The sequence below is a fragment of the Lissotriton vulgaris genome, chromosome 2_1 (assembly GCF_964263255.1).
Source record: "Lissotriton vulgaris chromosome 2_1, aLisVul1.2, whole genome shotgun sequence".
Taxonomy (NCBI): domain Eukaryota; kingdom Metazoa; phylum Chordata; class Amphibia; order Caudata; family Salamandridae; genus Lissotriton; species Lissotriton vulgaris.
This window is the reverse complement of record NC_141687.1, coordinates 748,771,857-748,790,546: the sequence shown is the minus strand read 5'-3', so window position 1 is coordinate 748,790,546 and position 18,690 is coordinate 748,771,857. Positions and strand designations below refer to the sequence as shown.

The 18,690-nt window shown below is 42.0% G+C and overlaps 1 protein-coding gene across 1 annotated transcript in view; it reads right to left on the bottom strand.

Moving 5' to 3' along the window:
- Nucleotides 1-18,690, bottom strand: part of NUCB2 (nucleobindin 2) — a 311,719-nt gene that overhangs the window by 181,302 nt on the left and 111,727 nt on the right. Inside the window, exon 4 of the mRNA XM_086954143.1 lies at nucleotides 12,412-12,501. Within this exon, the coding sequence (XP_086810269.1) occupies nucleotides 12,412-12,501 (90 nt within the window). The remainder of the gene's footprint in view (nucleotides 1-12,411; nucleotides 12,502-18,690) is intronic.

Genomic DNA, 18,690 nt, shown 5'->3' with positions numbered 1-18,690 from the left:
GTAGCTGGATCAGGCATGTTACCCCCCATGTCTTCAGAGCTATCATCCCTGTTGTCATTGTCTGGTATGATAGAGGATGCGGGGGAATGTTGTGGTGTGGGAGGATGTGGTGATGGTACAGGGGAAAGAGAAGCGGAAGGCAGTCTTAAGGGAGAGGTAGCCATGTCCTTCTTTGAATGCGGAGCTGGAGCTGGTGTGTCCAGTGGTCGCTTTTTTGAAGCCAAAATCAGCTGTCCAGTGATTGGATCTTTAGCTAGAGTCTTTTGAGCAGGGTCTGGATAAGGTAAGTCCTCTGCAGGAGGCCGATCTGTTGGTGTGGAGGAAGGTTTTGGCACTGAAGCATCTGTTTTGGCTTTTTGGCAATGTCTTTAACCAGAGAAGCAGGAGTCTTTTCGGCTCAAAACCTTTTTCGGTTCCGGCATGTTTTTTGATTCGATGTTTTTTCCGGTTTCGGTGGTTTTTTCGAATCCGAAGCGGGTTTGCTTGGTTCTACATTGGGTTTCGGTGCCGAAGGAGTAGTGGTATGTTTTGGCGCAGAGGTTTTGATGTCTGCGTGGCTGGTGAAGTTGCCTTTTTCGGTGCCGGTAAGTGTGCGCCGGCACTGTGCGAAGGCCGACTCGAGCATGAGTCGCCTGAAGGCTTCATTAGCTTCTTAGCCGGGCCCAAAGGTGGGGCAGTAGAAGCAGTGTGTCGGTGTGCACCCGAGGGCAAGGGTGTGACCGGGGCCTTCTTTGGGTGTGTCGAGGAAGGGTCGGGGTCTGTGGTCTTACTTATGACCCGCTGTGCTGGAGTGAGGTCCTCGACTTCGGAGTCTTCTACCTCTGAATTGCTGTCGACGTCGTGTTGTTCTGGAACATTGACGCCTTCCTCGAAGATGTCGTCCGGAATGGAAGCTGAAGATCGAGCCATTGTTCGCCTCGCTCTTCGGTCTCGTATAGTCTTCTTGGAGCGGAAAGAGGCACTAGCGGAACAGTCTCTGGCCTCATGCTCCGGGGAGAGGCAAAGGTTACACACTTCATGAAGGTCGGTGTGGGGAAACTTCGACCCACATTGAGGACACTTTTTAAATGGCGTCCTTTCCATGAGCTGGAGTCGAGGCCTAGTTAGACCCGAAGGCCGTCGACGACCATAATCGAAATTTTCGGTGTTGAACAGTAGCGTCGACTGGAAAAGCGTTTGAAACTTAATTTCTGTAAGTTGGTGAGGATTACGCGCCGAAGGAAATCGGTTCCAACACGGAGCGCCGGAAACACATCCGAGCCCGGCGGAAAAAGAAATCTGGGGATGGAGCCGATGCCCATGCGCAGTATCATCTAAAGGAGGAGTCACCTATCCCGTGACTTCCAAAGACTTTTCTACAACAAAACAAACTGCAAACATTCGGGGCCAACACTCGGTGGCCATCTATGCATAGTGTGTAATCTGCAGCTCATATCCCTCGAACATTGAGTTACTATCTGCTAAAAGTAAACAGAGTTCTCCTTTGGAGGCGAAGTCTTCATCCTCTAAGTACAGCACTTACATTTTTCACCAACTGTGTTGGAACCAATTAATACTTCTCCTGATTTTTTAAGAATCCCTAACAGTGTAGAAAGAGTGATTGCAGTGCACAAACTGCTTAGCAGGCTGTTGTGCCCTTTAAAAGCCAGTTCTCAAAATACTGATACTCCTCTTTTTTCCTGTGCAGAGAAGTTACTAATACAAACAGAAACACGAACAATGCCCTTAGTGCAGATGTATTCTAAGAAAAACAGTGGTTCCTGTGGAATAGATACTCAATAATAATTTTAGAGAACACAGCGTAAATCGCATATATAGACAGGGGTTATATGAGATGTCAGATAAAGAATTGCCGATACACTGATGTGTTTGTTCAATAGCTTGTATTGAAAAAATATAAAGTTATGATGAATAAATTCAGACATATAATGACAAATATTTACAGTTGTGTAAGATTGTCCCAAGTGAAAAATATAAACCAAAGCTTTAGGATAACATTTGTGAAAAAGTTTTTTGTGCAAGGTTTCAGATAGATTTTTGTTCATAAAAGCGATCACTTTCTTTCATCATATTGCATAACATCTATACAGTCATAGAGTGCTATTTTCAAAGGTTCGCTTTTCTTAATTGTCGACGGCATTTCGACCCCAATATGGATATAGGGTCTCTTCAGGACTTACAGTGTGGGAGACATCTGGTTTTTCTGAATTGCTACAATACTGGCGATGTGCGTGCAAAACCGTGTGTAGGTGAAATTAAAATTTCCTGAAGAAATTGGAATAATCTGCCGCCACTGAAGTCTTGTGGTCAGGTCACAAAAGTCAAACCTGCTTTATTACAGAGGTAGTGAAGGCAGAAGCCGAAGGAATCAGATACCGCTTGCTCTTGGAAGGGCCTCTGCAATGTACTGCCTGTTGTACTGTTACCAATATAAAAAGCTAGCATCTGCTGCCAGCAAAAATGAGGACTGTAGCTTTTAGAATTCATGTACTGATGATGAAACTGTCTGATAGGCAGAGGCAACACTAATGCTCATGCAGTAGGCTTCTTTACTTTAAAAGTATGAGAACAGAGCATGAGCATGCCAATTTCTTTACATCACTATGTAAATTATTAATAAATGTTGCATACAGTCAATTAAAAAATTATGTTGAAAAGAATCTATTTGTTGACTTTCATCAAGCAGATCTTGAGCAGACCGAAGCACTGAACTCGTGGTACTGTCAGTATTAGAAGATCTTAAAAGAACCGTCTACTGAGGCGAAGAGGGAGTTTTAGTTTTGCTTGACTTATCCACAGCCTTTGACATGAGTGGCCATGCAATCTTGATTGGAAAGTTCTAGTGATCAAAGAAAATGTCTTGGAATGGTTTAATTCTAGATAGATAGATAGATTACAATCAGTGTATCTTTCCTCATTCCATGCTGACCCCAAACTGCATAAATATATGGTACCCAGAAGGTTCTATTTTATCATCATTGTTTTTCAAAATCTACATAGGGGGAGGCTTCTGGCACTGGGCTCCTGAGACTGACAGCATCTTTATACAAGTATGACGATTATACCCAGCTTATTTTTAGTTTAGTTAAGAAAACCAGTACATTAAATCTATCTATTCCTTGTTAGAAAGACTGCTTATTGTTCACTAGATGTTGCAAGTCGAAAGATGTGCTCAAATGAATCCAAATAAAATCGGTACTGCTTACTCTAGATGATTCTTGTATAACCAAGATCTTTGTCTGCCAATCTGGTACGAAACATAGGCATCAATACTGAAAAACCTTCCCCTACATTTGCAGGCAACAAAAGCTGCCAAGATATGTTATTTGCAGCGTAAGATTTTTAAAACACGTCAGTTTTATAGAAAAATAATATGATAATCCAGTGGGAAAATCGCTCACCCAATAGAGGCTTGATTATGGCTACTCCGTTTACCTAGCGTCCCCAGGCAGATGCACGTCAGCTACAGTTGGTTCGAAATGCATCCACTCGCCTAATTACAATAGCTCCAAGTGGTAGCCATATCATTCTTGCATTACAATAGCTTTATTCTATACCCATCAAACAAAGTCGTTTTTAAATTTGCAGTTATACTTCACATATTTCAAAATCCAGAATTTCTTTTATTCTCCCGGCATAAGTCTAACCGTACATTACAATCCAATTCATTATCAATTGTTACAATTACTAAGACAAAACGGTCAAATTCAGCAACATAACATTCTCTGAGGTAGTTGCAAAATAACAGGAGTCTTCCTTTCTACCTTCGAGCAGAATTGAGCCTTATGCAATTCAGGAATTCTCTAATGACTTACCTGCTTAATGTTTTAGATCTAGAACAGTGCTTTAATTCGGCACCAAAAAGCTTTGGCAAACGCTGCGCTCTAAAAGTAATAACCTACACAGCATACACACACTTTGACTCTTTTCAATAAATCATCAGCATTCTCATCAAAAAGACATGATACATAGAAAGTTAAATCCAGTCGTCTTTCATGTCCACTGACAAGCCAGTACTCACCTTAAAGTGTGGTCTAAAAGTATTTTCTCAACTCATGCCACTTGAAATTGCATCTACTGTGTTTAAACTTGACTATATATTGAGCTTAGCAGCGTCTTTCCCATTTCGGCACAATTTTGCAAACAGGTAATCTGGCATATGACAAGCTTATCGATCTGTTTTCATTCTCTATCCAGTGGAACAAAAAGAAAGCAGGGCCAGACTCAAGCACCAAAGTTTAAGTTGTAGAGTGAGCATTGAGTTAAGGAGGCTCAGATAGAACAGGTTTATAACCCCCTAGAATGGTTCTTAGAGACTGCAGTAGAAGATTGAGGTTTCTTACAAGTTTGAGACACTTGATACATAAGTGCATTATTAAAAGGCGCCTGGTAAAACCTAAATAAGATGTTTTGTATCTGCTACATGAACCAGAATAGATACTTTGGTTGCTGACAACACCATTGAGAATTGCAGATCTTCTGCTCATGGGAGATGCTTAAGTCACTTCCCATAATCTAGACACCTTTGCAGGCCACTCGGGTACTGGGGATATATAGCTGCTGTACGTTGAAAACCGAATGTGGAAGAAGATTATCTCCTTTATTTTCATCATCTTCGATTCTGACCTACATAGGTCTTGCATACATTAAGAAGATGACATCCTTGAGACAGAAGGAAGATCAAAAAGTTCTGCCAAGATGAAAAAAAAAATTCAATTTTGACTTTCCTCCTCAAGAATCTCGAGAGTCTTAGACAGAACTGATGATGCGGATACCAGAACGGAGGTCCACACTCTCTGTATCTTAGAACAAGCAATCAGCACCAAAAGGTGACACACTTCCTCAATATTGCATTCTGAGAAGGGATATTTGGAACCAAAACCACAGTTGACAGCTTCACCTGGAGTCAAGTAGGGTTGTGTCAGCCAGTGTCCAAACGGACTGAAATCTGTGTTTCAACATCTTTCGCAAATTGGTCAATATGGAGTCCCTGAAAGACTGTACATCAGAACTTTTTCTTTGTCGGCCTTTTTATGTGACTTGGTTTGAAACAAGGATGTGGAGCTAGAATGGGACCATGTTCTTTTCCTGGAAGGGGACCTCGACGGACCCGCTAAAGAATCCATCAATAATTTATCTTCCCTCTTCCTAACAGCCATAGGAGTTATGGAAAGACACATTTCACAACACTTGGCGTTGAGCTGAGAACACTAAAAACATACAAACTCATTGTGGATCAGTTACAAACAACAGTTGGTGATTAGTACCCCAGGGATTAAGACCTGAAGATTCCAGAGAAGACCTTTTAAAAAAAGCAAACTTTCAACAAAGGAAAGTAAAAACAAACAAAATAAAGCAATGGTAAAGAACCGACCAATGGCTTCAGATCTTGAATCTACGGATGCATGGATAGAAAGAACTTTCACAATAGCAAGTATGATTTCATTGGCTGATTTCTGTTGCCAGTGATGAAGAATAGCTTGATAAAAATATAGATCAAGCCTCTTGCCTGGCACAAGGATTCAGTTAATGGATCTGCAAGAGCAAATCGCTATTAGAATCAGATTTATAAAACGGACACTGCTGCACTACTAATTACTCCACCACACAAAAGTGTATGCAGTTTTTACAGTTTTTGGCCTAGTCACAAATGAACAGGGGGTACATTTGGACAAGAGTTAAATCTTACAACATCTAATGTAGATCACCAATAGTCTACTTAGCTAAGGATTTCAGATCTAAACATCATTTTAAACTGCAATAGTATATGAATAGTTTTAATGTGGCCATGTACACATAATAAATATTGGAATAAAATAAGAGCTGGTAATTGCAATTATTTTATCGCTCCTCGTTTTCAGGTTTGGAGTCTTTGGGGTCCATTAGGATGCCGGTGGGGCGGTGTCGGTCCGCCCGACATCTATCCCCTCAAGCCCTCCTATTACCCCCCAGCCATATTATAATGGCTGGGGCGCAGCGGCGGACTGAAAGACCGTCCGTCGCATATCCGCCTACAGGCAATCCCTCCGATTGCCTGCCGGGCGGATCTCAGGGCTAAAATGGAGGCAGTGTCTGGAAGACACTGCCATCCATATCATAATGCATGGCGGAGAGGGCCTTTCCATGGCGGAGATGCAGCAATGGAAAGGCATACAGTCTTTTATATCGGGTGGACTTGGGGGGAACCCATGGTACCCCCTACATTTCCATGCACAAGGTGGCAGGCACCGCATGGTGCCTGTCACGCTGTGCATGCAAATGCACAACATGCATTACTCACATTGCGGTGGGTGCAGCTCACAGCACCGCCCGCCGTAATGTAAAGCATGCGGGATGCGACCGCCATGGTGACGGTCGCATCCTGATTGGTATGGCAGGACAGCGGCACTTATGGCGGGCGGTCCCCTTTGCCATTGCGGTGGCGCCATCGTAATAATGCCCTTTGTTTTGAAATATGTGTAGGCTTTTGCATTACGTTGGAAGCATGGAGTTAATCCTACACATATTTAAATACATATTTGTAAGTGTTTACTTAACTTAATTCATTTTTATATATGTATGCTTGGGTTTATGTTCAATGATTTGTACAATTGTCAAACAGGAGAAGCATTTCAAATAGTCATGTTCAAGTAATGTCATATTGTTTATGTACAATCGCAAAAAAAGAGCTCAAAAAGTTAAAAGGGGAACTAATATAAATGTTGAATTTCAATATGCTCCAATTAGCTGGTGAATATGTGCCACACATGGAATCAGTGCTGCAACATTCATTTTAGCTGTTGTTATTTCTCATGTTATTTAGGAAATATTTAAGTATACCCAAGCCAGAAATGCACCTGAAGTGTAGTGCGAGGAATGGATCCTAAAATATATTACCTTAAAAATTAAAATAAGTGATTCTGCTCTATGAGTATAATCCATTAACCGAGTAAGACCAGAACAACAAAATTAATTTTCAAAACATTGTATTTGTATTGCAATTGTATTTATATAGCGATTACAACCCTGATGAGGTGTCAACTTGCTTTTTTGTGAGTAGCACGCTACTCCAGAACACATAATGGATTAGTGGTAAATTAGTATAGTGAAATATGAAATCAATTTGAGTAGTGGACATGTTAGTCTGTTATTTGGATTGAAAAGGATGGGGGAGTGATAGAAGGGAAGGATTTCGAATTTTGTGCATGTTTGTTTTGGAGCTCATAGCAGTAGGAGGAGGCTTGGGGTGAGTAAAAGGGAAGTGGAGGGGGAAGTCAGAGGGAGGGTTTAGAAAAATATTTAGATCCAAAAGTAATAAAGATATAGATCCATAAGTACATGGAAGGTATATAGATGCATAAAGGAAGGTAGTATATGTAGATTAAAGATGCATTAAATAAATCCTGGCTTTCAAGTGTTGTTGTACTTTAAATTACTTTTTTTATTTATATATATTTATTTTTTGTAGATCAATAGTGAAGCAATTGTGGATATATAGTTATGATACAAAGATGTACTTATTTATGCAGTCACTTATATGCAAGTTAAAAACAGAATATTATAACTATCAGTAATATGTAAATTTCTTAAGCAGAACTAATGAATATCAATATATAATTATTTTATTTTAAACATAAGTATTCTATAGGTTTATACAAAGCAATACACATATGTAGGTACATATCTATAGTGCAAAAAAAATGCTTCTATACAGAGAGATATGCTGTATGTTTCTATCTTTATGTGTATGGTGGTTATGTGGGGAAGAGCCAATTCTTGAGAAGCTTTCTGAAGATAACGTGGTTATCTGTGGATCTTATGTTGGGGGGTAAAGGGTTCTATAGTTTAGCTGCTTGAACAGAGAATGATGTGCCACCCATTGTTTTTTTTCTTGTATCATGGGATTTTGAGGCGAGGTGCCACTCTAGAGCGGACGTTTCTTTGTTGAATGTGTTTGGTGATTTTATTGCTGATGAAGAGCAGTTCCATTCCATGTACCACTTTGTGGATGATGCAAAGCAGCTTTAAAGTGGATTTTCTGGTAATCAGTAACTAATGCAGGGCTTTAAAGGCAGGGTAGATGTGGTCTTGCGGTTTTACATGGAAGAGTAGTCTGGCAGCCAAGTTTGGAATCCGTTGTAGTCTTTTCATGGTCGTTTAAGGTGATCCATGGTAGAGGATATTGGCGTAATAGAGTTTGGACAAAACAAGGGAGATGGTAGCCTGGACCTTGTGTGGAAATCTCAAATGCAGGAAGATTTGTCGCAGAGTTTTAATACTAAGAAAGCTTGATGTTGCTGGTTTGTCCACTTGAGCATTGATTGATAGCTTGGAGTCCTTGGCCATTCCAAAGTTTCTTACTTCCTTTGATATCAGACCACATGGCGAACGGGTTATAATGTTTCCAATCGCCACACTAGAGCATTTCTGTTTTGGAAGCATTCAATTTGAGATAGCTCCAAGTCTTCCATTGATCCACGGCTCGGAGACAACTGAAAATTGGCGAGTTTCCAATGTCTTTGGTGTATTGCAGTTGAAATAGTATTTGCTGGTCATCTGCATTGTTATAGCCCATGAGGTGAAATTGATTGATCAGTGCAGGTAATGACTTTGTGTAGATGTTGAAAAGCATGGGGGAGATAATGGAGCCTTGAGGGACCCCTGCTTTTGTGAAGTAAGGTGTGGACTAGAAAGGTGGGATATGGATGACATTAGTTCTGTTGCGAAGGTAGGACGCGATCCAGTCTAGAGCAGTCCCCTCTATGCAGAATGCGTAGAGTCTTTGTATCAAGAGTGTCGCGGTCAACCGTGTCAAAGGCAGCAGAGAGGTCCAAGAGAAGTAGTGCAGCAACTCCGTTGTAGTCAACTGTGTTCTTCAGTTCATCTCAGATGGCAAGAAGGGCAGATTTTGTGCCTCTTGATGGACGGAATCCTGTTTGTGTCTGAAAGTATTGCATGCTCTTCAATGAATTGCGACATCTGGGCGAAAGCTGCTCTTTCTATCAGTTTGTCCAGGAAAGCTTCATTTGAAATAGGTCTGTAGTTGTCAGGGTTCAGCGGGTCAAAGTTTGTTTTCTTCAGTAATGGGCGTATGTATGACTTGGAATTCTTCTGGAAATATTCCAGTAGTTAAGGAATTGTTGATGATTCTCCTTACCGGAGTGGCAGCAAAGGGTGTTAAAACAATTTTCTTGAAAGTTTGCGGTGGACATGGGTCAGAAGGGCTGCAGGCAGGCCTGCTTGCTTTGACCAGGTCCATAAATTCATTGTGTGAAATGCGTTGGAACGAACGGAGAGGCTGGGTTAGAGTATTCTTGGATTGTAGCTTTGTAAAAGGGTTAGTGCAGATTCTCTGTCTTTGTTTTAAGTGTGAGTCCAAGGTGTCTGCTTTGTTCGTGTAATGATTTGCCAGTTTGCCTGTGAACTCTTGAGTAATGGGATAAGATGCTTCTAGGCAATTTGGTTTATGAAATTTATTGAGAATTTTATAGAAAACTTGATTTGCACATTTAGCATTTTGAATTCTGTCTGAATAGCCTTTTTCTCCCCTTTTTGATAGCGGACTTGTATAATCTGTTAATTTTGTGTAGAAGGAGTTTGTATTGGTTGGCATTTGTTTGGAGCCAGGCATGTTGCTGCTTTCTAATTTGTGGTTTTCTCTCTGTATTTCTACAAGATTACTTGTTTTCTTTTGTTCTGTTGTAGAGTTATTAGTGGTATCAGGATATCAAAAGCATCTTGTAGCCACTCAGTTTAACAGAATGTATTGTTTCTAGATCTCTACCTGATGTTAGTTGTGTTTTTAAGTGTTTCAAATTGAGTTTGATCCACGGCAGAAAGGCAGCTGCATGTAAGATGGTTTTAGGTGCGTCGCTTAGTTTTGTTTTATGGTGGAAGGCAAGCAAATGGTGGTCTGACCATGTGACTGGAATCATCATTTGACAGGCAACTAGTTCTGTATTAAGCAAAAATGACATCTAGGATGTGTCGAGCGATGCGTGTGGGTTAGTGGACAATCTGATCCAGGTTCAGTTCTTCTAGTCCAGTCATGATTGTTTTTGGAAGGGGCATATTTGGTTTGTCAAACCAAATGTTGAGGTCAACCAGAACACATAGGCTGGATTATAGTGTTATCAGGGTTGCTAGGTGGAGGTCTGTAAAGGAGCAGGAAGTTACAGGATGAACACTGTGTAGGATTGCATCTGGTGGTGAAAAGGGCCTCACAATTTTCTATTGACACATCGTCAACTTTAGTGATATGTAATTTTTGCCTGAACACAACAGCTAGGCCACCTCCATTTTTGCCGCTGATTTTGGGTGATAGGTTTATAGCCTAGAGGAAAGCTTCATGCAGGACTGGAGCCATATCTCCCAACCATGATTCAGTCATGAATAGTAGGTCTTGTTTTGCGTTATTGAAAAGTTTGTGGATGTAATGTTTGTTCTTAAAGAGAGATCTAGCATTTATTAGTAGACAGTTTAGAGAATGTGCTTTGGAGATAGTGTGACTTTGTTTTGTGTGGTTGTCTTATTGTGGTTAAAAGAAGAGGAGGGTGTTGGTTAGAGAAATGACAGAAGGATGAGTTTAGGTTTGTTAGTGACAAAGGGGTCTGTTAGGTGTAATTAGAACAGGGAGTGTGTGTCTTGCTGGGATATAGTTCAGTGTGGTGTGGAATTGGGTTTGGTTAGTCAAGAGTGGATTGGCTAGTGGTATAGGATAGAGTTGTGTACTGTTTGTAGATGTTGATGCAAATGTGTGGTAGCTGGGATAGTAGGGTATAAAGGTGTGGTGTGTGCGGTTTTGTAGTGGCTGCTGAGACTTGAATTTTGAATAGGGTTAGTTTGTAGTAAATGAGTGGAGAACACATGCTGCAAATGTGTTACTCTGGTTGTGGATGGGGTAGGGTGGGTGCTGGTGAATGAGAAAATAGGCAGCATTTCTAGCCCTAGTCCAGACCAGTCTTGAACAGGTCCAAACAGGCACTAACCCTTGTCCTTTCAAGCCATAGCCTTGACGCCTGAGCTGAGAGTCCCTAAGCCATGGACTTATATAGCCCTAGTAATCAGGAGAACTGTTCAGCCAATGGTAACCCTAGCCCTAACCTCAACCAATCAAAACATTAGCCCTAAATCCGAGAATCGGAAAGGAGACCAAGACCTTAGAACCAATCATAGCCCTAGTCCAAGCACTCAGACACAAAACCCTAAACCCTACATCCAATAGAAGGCCCAAGTCCCAACCCTAGTCCCAGCAGCCAATTACACAGGAAACCCTAAGCTCTATGTCCAATAGAACGCCCAGTCCCAGGAATCCATCCTAAACCCTAAACCTATCCAATCACTAACCCTAAGCCCTACGTCAATAGAACCACTCACCCAGGAACCAATCAGTATACCCAACCATTGAGAACACTAACCCTAATCCAATAACAACACCAGCTGTAACCACCAATATGCATCCAATAGCAGACTATATAACCTCAGGCAAGGTTTGCTAGCCAGGGAGTTGGAAGCTGCTCCTCAATTAAGAATCTCCTAGGAGACAGACAGGCTCCATGCACACTTTGTACTTCTGCAGGTAAGGGCCTAACAAACTTTGCCCTCTAACAATACTGTTTATATAAAACTTTACTCACTTACCTAGCCAAAAAGCAAGTGCACAATCCTTATAAAACAGCTCACAGCAGTGCTGTCTCAGAGCACCCTCTGTTCACTCTCTGATGTAGATTAGCCCTGTTGCTAAGGGGGAAGGAGGGTGGAAATCTGGTTTTACTCACTTGCTAACACAAAATGGGAGATGTGGGTGGATTGCTTAACATACAGGTCTGAGCACAGAGCAAGGGAGAAATAAGGAGGAAAAACAGGTAGTCACAGGGAATGTGGGACAACTCCCCCCTACCCCCCCAGATTTTAGACTGCAAATTCCGCAGTTCAACAGGTCAAATGAAACAGTCACGGGCAAGTAAAAACCACAAGTTTCTAAATAAAACAGGGGACGAATGAGGCAATCATGGTCAGGTTAAAAACTTCAATTTTTAAACTGTAAAAACCAGAAGCAAAAAGTGTTAAAATGATGCAATCACTGACAGGGAAAATCGCTTTGCATGATAATGTTAAAATCTTAATATTGGTGCAACAGTGAAAGACCATTTCTGATGCCTGCGGTTGAAATGTTAAAAAATATATTGAATGACAGTTTCATAAGCATTATTTGTTTGAACTTTCCACATTTTATTCCAGGAAACATGGGAGAATTAAGCATTATATTTTAGTCCTATTCGAATCAAATGTTAGGATGAGGGAATTTTCCAGCTAGCCAGTAGTACAGCCTTACGTTCTGGGAGGCATGCTTGTCTTTCGGATTGGAGTAAAACAAAAAGCACACTAATATGCGCATCAAGATACATAGTAATAGGCTACATTTTAGATTACCTCCCAACTGTCTGGCTCTAAAAATTCTCTCTTTTCTGTCGCTTTCAAGAATTCCTCCAAGGTTACCAATCGATCGTGGTTTACGTCAACCTAAAAAAATAAAACCAATCATAGGTAATTCAAAACATTTCCAAGTCCAAGTAAAATCTTATTATTTTGAGCCAAGTAAGGAAAGGTTTCTTACCTGTAATCCTACTTCTCTAAGTCATAAACACTGAATTGCCCAGCCCATGTGTGGAATTGAATTAAAATTCCTTAGAAATTCACTGGGGAAAAAACCCCATCAGTCACAGGACGTTATAGTTCGGTTCAGATTTTACACACACAAAAACACAGAAATTCTGTAGATATAGTTATTTCAAGTAAATATAACTCATGACCTAAAGTAATTATAACTCGCCCCCTGCCATGCACAGTTTTCTCATCAATAATTTCACTGCAATGTGATTTCATAGATGATGTTATGAGTGATATAATGTGAGGTAATTAGCATTGCATGGCAAAAGCGCAAGTTATAGTTACCTTAGGGCACAAGTTATAGTTACTTGAGATAACTAGAACTGTTGAATTTCTATGGTTTTGTATGTGCAAAATCAGAATTTAACTATAATGTCCCTGTAACCTTTCTTTTATTTAGTGAATTTCTAAGTTTTTTTAAATACTATTTCCTAACTATAATGTCCATGTAACCTTTGTTTTTTTCAGTGACTTTTTTAAGGTGAATTAACTGATGGGAAAACTGTGCACGAAAATAAAACACCGCCTTCAGAAGAAAGGTGGGTGGGATCTGCTTTCTACATTATAAATAACGTTATGTGTACACAGGGCCTGGATTTCATGCGCACAGAAAGAATAGCTACCAAGAACACTGTCTTCCATGAGAAATGCTGCAGAGTCATCTTCTACATAGGTTCATAAGGTGATGCCTTCAACTTTGATAGTACAATATTCAATTCCCATAGCGGAGAAGGGGTCCGAATGGGAGGAAAAACTTGCCACATACCCTACAAGAAATCCAGCCAACTAGTGTTGAGCCCAGATGTGTGAAAGTGGTGTTTATTCGAAGAACTCTTCTCTAAGCACAATGAGCATGTTCATCGGCTCCATTGTTAGACTGTTTTCTGCACAGCAGGTGAGAATGAGATTGAAACAAAGCAATACAGAAGAGTAGAAAGATGTTCACGCAAGGAAAGTAAGAAGGATTAGTAACTGCAACAGTCTGAGGCATCCAGGAAAAAGGGTGGGCGAATCTGAATCTACAGCACTACATGCCACAAACGAATGCTTAAAGGGTAATAGTTTCTGTTTGAGGCATGTGTGGCTGCAGAAACACATGCAGTGCAGACTGTAAACCATGCCTCTCCTTAAGCAGTGGCTAGCCTATGGATGTTGTAGAGGAATAGAAAAGGGTATGTAGTACAGTCTGACCAACATTTGCTTTTTGGGCGGCTAATAAGTCTACACAGTAGTGCTTACTGAAAGTAAGTGGTGTAGACCAAGTAACTGCTTTACAAATGTCTGCTTTTGGGATGTTCTTAAGGAAGGCAATAGATGCCCTTTCTTTCTAGTAGATTGGTTCAAAGGAGGAGCAGGCAATACTCTTAGCTTTTGCGTAACAGGGTTGGATGCATTTAACTATCCATCTGCTATGCCAGATTTCGATAGGGGCTTTCGTTTATGTGGTTCAGAAAAAGCAACAAATAGTTGTTGAATATTTCAAAAGGACTTTATGATGTCATTTGACGTCCAAGGTATGAAGGGCCCTTTCTGCAAATAAGCCCGATTGTAGAAAGGGAATTCTATAGAGTGGTTAAGTTGGAATGGGGAGACCACCTTATGAATACATTTCGGGTTGGTCCCAACGATCATCCAATCTCTATGAACCTTAAAGAAAGGCTCTTCCAAGGTAAAGGCTTAACGGTCAACAAAATGCCTTAGTGATTTGATGGCTATTAGGAAAGCTACCTTCCAAGAGCGAAATTGTAATGATCATGACTGGAGGGGTTCAAACGGGAGACGCATAAGCCTTGTAAGGGTATGGCTGAAATTCCACACCGGAGCCAGTGAAACTCTGGGAGGAATGACTCTTATGTATCCCTTCATAAAAACTGTAATGACTTTACATCCTGAAGAGGGAGACATGTCATCTATTCTGGAGATAAGCAGTCGCCGCAGCAAAGTGTAGCCGAATGGAAGTCGAGGCGAATTCCCATGTCTGGAGGTGTAGTCGGTAACAAACGATGTTTTGAACAGTGACTGCTAGGGGGTAATCTGGCAGTAGCGGACAAACCTTTTCCATTTGGCAGCACAGCAAGCATGCATCATGGGTCTGCATGCTTCCTTAAGAATGTACATAAATCCAGAAGGAAGATTAAGGTAACCAAACTCGAACACCTCAGGAGTCAGATCACAATGTGAAGAATCTTGGAGTAGGGGTGCCTGATTTTTCCACGGTCTGCACAAGAAGGTCCACACTGTTGGGAAGGCTCTAGTGCGGAACCACTGAGATCTTGATAAGTGGTGATCCAGGGTTGTCTGTCTAAGTGGGAGCCACCAGGATGAGGTTGAGATGTTTGCCACAGCTTACAAACACAAATGGGATGAGGGGGAGGGGTGGAGAGCATAGGCTAATATCTCTGACCAGTTAATCCATAGTGCATTGTCATAGAGCATTGCCCATGGACTGCGGGCGTGGGAATATGTTGGCGAAGTTTGGGCATTTTGCGTTTTCTGAGTGACAAAGAGGTCCATGCCTGGAAACCTTTTTTGAAAAGAGTGAGTCCGGTTATACACATTTATACTTTTTGAGTAAACTAGACGTTGTTTATAGGTGAATCAAAATTCTACCAAATCATATCTGTTCAGTATGTTTATTTATATTTGATCTTTTTTTTGATGTCTTTTCCTTCTTTTTCCTTATTTCATTTCTGTTGCTTATACATATATCCACATTTTTTTGTTTTTTTTGTACAAACACTTTTTACATATAATACATTGTGATTATTGCTTATCAAAAAACTCTTTAAAGCATTCAACAATACGCAGAGAGTATTCCTTTCAACGCGTTTCGGCCGTTCGCCTTCCTCAGGAATTCTGCATTTTTCTTATTTAAATCAATTGTAGCTTAACTTTCCCGACTTGGATTGCAGTGGATTTGACCTGTAGTATGTTGCCTAAGCGTGATTCAAAGCCAATACGCTGCTCCCTGAATATTGGCGTGGCTGCCCAATGTATTTTCTGCTTCAGTTCGAGGTTGATAGCAATGGGGTTGTTCAATTTTGGATGTCCTCTTGGTAATATTTCTATATAAAAAAAGTCAGCTCCGAGTAGGGTTCTTCTCGTCAAGCTGTTGACATCGTAGTTGCTTTATTTGTGCTGGGTGTAGACTCGTGTTGTGCTTCTTAAGCTTCGATTCTTTTGGCTTAAGCTTTTTAATCGGGCATTAAAACGTGTTCCTCCTCTCGATGCGGTCGGTGTCTCAAATACTGATGCTTTCGCTCTTTTAAAGCTGTAACGATTTGGCTTCTTAAGCTTCGATTCTTTTAGCTTAAGCTTTTTAATCGGGCATTGAATCGTGTTCTTCCTCTTGATGCGGTCGACCAAGAGGAGAAAATAGAGCAGAAAATACATTGGGCAGCCACGCCAATATTCAGGGAGCAGCGTATTGGCTTTGAATCACGCTTAGGCAACATACTACAGGTCAAATCCACTGCAATCCAAGTCGGGAAAGTTAAGCTACAATTGATTTAAATAAGAAAAATGCAGAATTCCTGAGGAAGGCGAACGGCCGAAACGCGTTGAAAGGAATACTCTCTGCGTATTGTTGAATGTTTTAAAGAGTTTTTTGATAAGCAATAATCACAATGTATTATATGTAAAAAGTGTTTGTACAAAAAAAAGAAAAAAATGTGGATATATGTATAAGCAACAGAAATGAAATCAGAAAAAAGAAGGAAAAGACATCAAAAAAAAGATAAAATATAAATAAACATACTGAACAGATATGATTTGGTAGAATTTTGATTCACCTATAAACAACGTCTAGTTTACTCAAAAAAGTATAAATGTGTATAACCTGACTCACTCTTTTCAAAAAAGTTCTTTACCTTGCTAGGGTTCATCCTTTTAGGCAGGGGCCCCAATCTCCCAAAACAACCATGCCTGGAAACCCCCAGGGCTGGAAGCAGGGAAGAGGAATCCTGGGTGGAGTTCCCACTTGTGGACTTGCTGCTGCATTCTGCTGAAGAGGTTGGCAAAGATTTTTTTATTTTATTTTTTTATTAACGTTATACTTTATTGGATATACAATTATCACACAGCTCTTATAGCCGACAACCCGGAGGCCGGCAGCAGTCCTTTTTTTTTTTTTTTTTAACACAGCACTTCAGTTCAGATGCATCGTACACAGCCTTCATGCCAGCATCCCTGGGGCCTGGCGGCAAGTCGAGTACTAGAGGGACAATTAGGAATGCAATGCTTGTAGTGGGGCCCCATCCGACATTCGCCGCGTCTTGTGCGCCTTGGAGGAGCAGACTGCCACCGACCAAACTGCTGTTGGTAATATAGTACATCGGAGCTCCCAGGGTTATAGGCCAATAATAGTACCCTTTCAGAAACTCTTCAAAACACCTACCCCTTAAACTACCCCCCCACCCCAACAACCACCCCCCAACCCAAAGTGTGCCTGCCGTTCTAGTATGTGCTATAGTTGCGTGTGCTGCCCGTGTGTCGTGGTGTCAGTTCCAACCGTCCACCCATCCGCAAACATTCAGAGTTGGAACCAGGGCCCCAGGTTGCACTGCCCCCCTCCCGCCAATTATATCTCAAGTCACTACGAGGGACCTCCCCTTCTGTACACTGCCAGATACCATGTGTCCGGAGCCTACGCCTTGCGCCTGGGGCATCCCTAAATGCTTGAGGTGCCGCACCCCTGGTGATCTGTAACCTCATCCCGAGTGTCTCCTTCCTCTGCGCCCTCCAGGTCAGATCCTGTGTCTGCGCTTCCTCTAGCATCCAGATAGGCCCTGTACAGACCCCAGAAATTCTTGGGACGATTCCTGGGAGGTAGTAGTTCGCTGTATGTCTCCGACTGTGTACAGCAGTATAGCAGGTCCGCCTCCCACCTTTTTTTTAGTCGGTAGCGGCCCTCTCATCCAGCACAACGCGACGATACGTTTAGCAGTCAGCAGGCCTATATCTGCCAGCCTCCTCAGCGCTACCTGTAGCGGTTTGGAATAACCCAGCAGTGCCAGGGCCGGGTCGGGCGGGACATCCACCCCAAGAATCAGCCCCAGGTCGGAGGATATCTCCGTCCAGAATATGTAAATCCCGGGACAGGACCAAGCCATATGCAGGAAGTCCGCAATCGGGAGACGGCAGCGTTCACACTCCGCGGATCCTCTCAGGCCATACCTGTGCAGTCTCTCCGGGGTATAATAGACACGCTGTAAGTATTTGAAATGGATTAGCCTATGTCTGTTATTCAGAGATATCTTCCTGGTCCTGGTGCAACAGTAGCTCCACATCTCGTCAGTGATCTGCGTCTGGAGATCTACCTGCCAGGCCGCTCTTGCCTTAGATTGCAGATCAGACTTATGTCGATCCCCATTCTTTTAAGTCCGGACACCAGTTTACCGGTTGCAGGGTTCTTAATAACATAGGTGAGTTCCGGCATTTCCGGAGGTTCAGCCAACTCCGGACCAAGAAGTTCCAGCAGGGCAATGCACACCCTATGGTATTGGAAGCTATGGAGTAGCGATTTCCCTGTCTGCGATTGCAGAACCTGATGGAGAGTTTTCATAGTGCCGTCTAGGAACAAATCCCCCATCTTGGTAATACCCAGTTCCTGAAGTGCCTTCGTTACCCCTTTCTCTACCAGAGGGGGTATCCACACAGCCCACTCCACCCGCATAATAGGAGAGTACAGTCTGTCACCGTCCTGTAATCTCAGCAACTCATGCCACGCATGATTCGTGGCTTTAATGGAATCCAGTATCCCGGTTCTGCGGTCCACCGGGTGACATATCATGGCAGGGAGTGGTACCGGATCCGCAAACAGCCGTTCCAATTTTACATGCGGTATGTCAGGATCGCCATGTATCCATGTGTGTAGGTGCGACGCCTGCGCAATTCGGTAATACTGCTCGAGATCCGGCGCTCCCAGACCTCCCTGCTCATAGGGCAGTGCCAAAATCTTCCATTGGACTCTAGGTTGTTTACCACCCCACGCCAACCTAACAAGAATTTGCGTGAGGCGCCGAAAGAAGGATTTAGACAGAA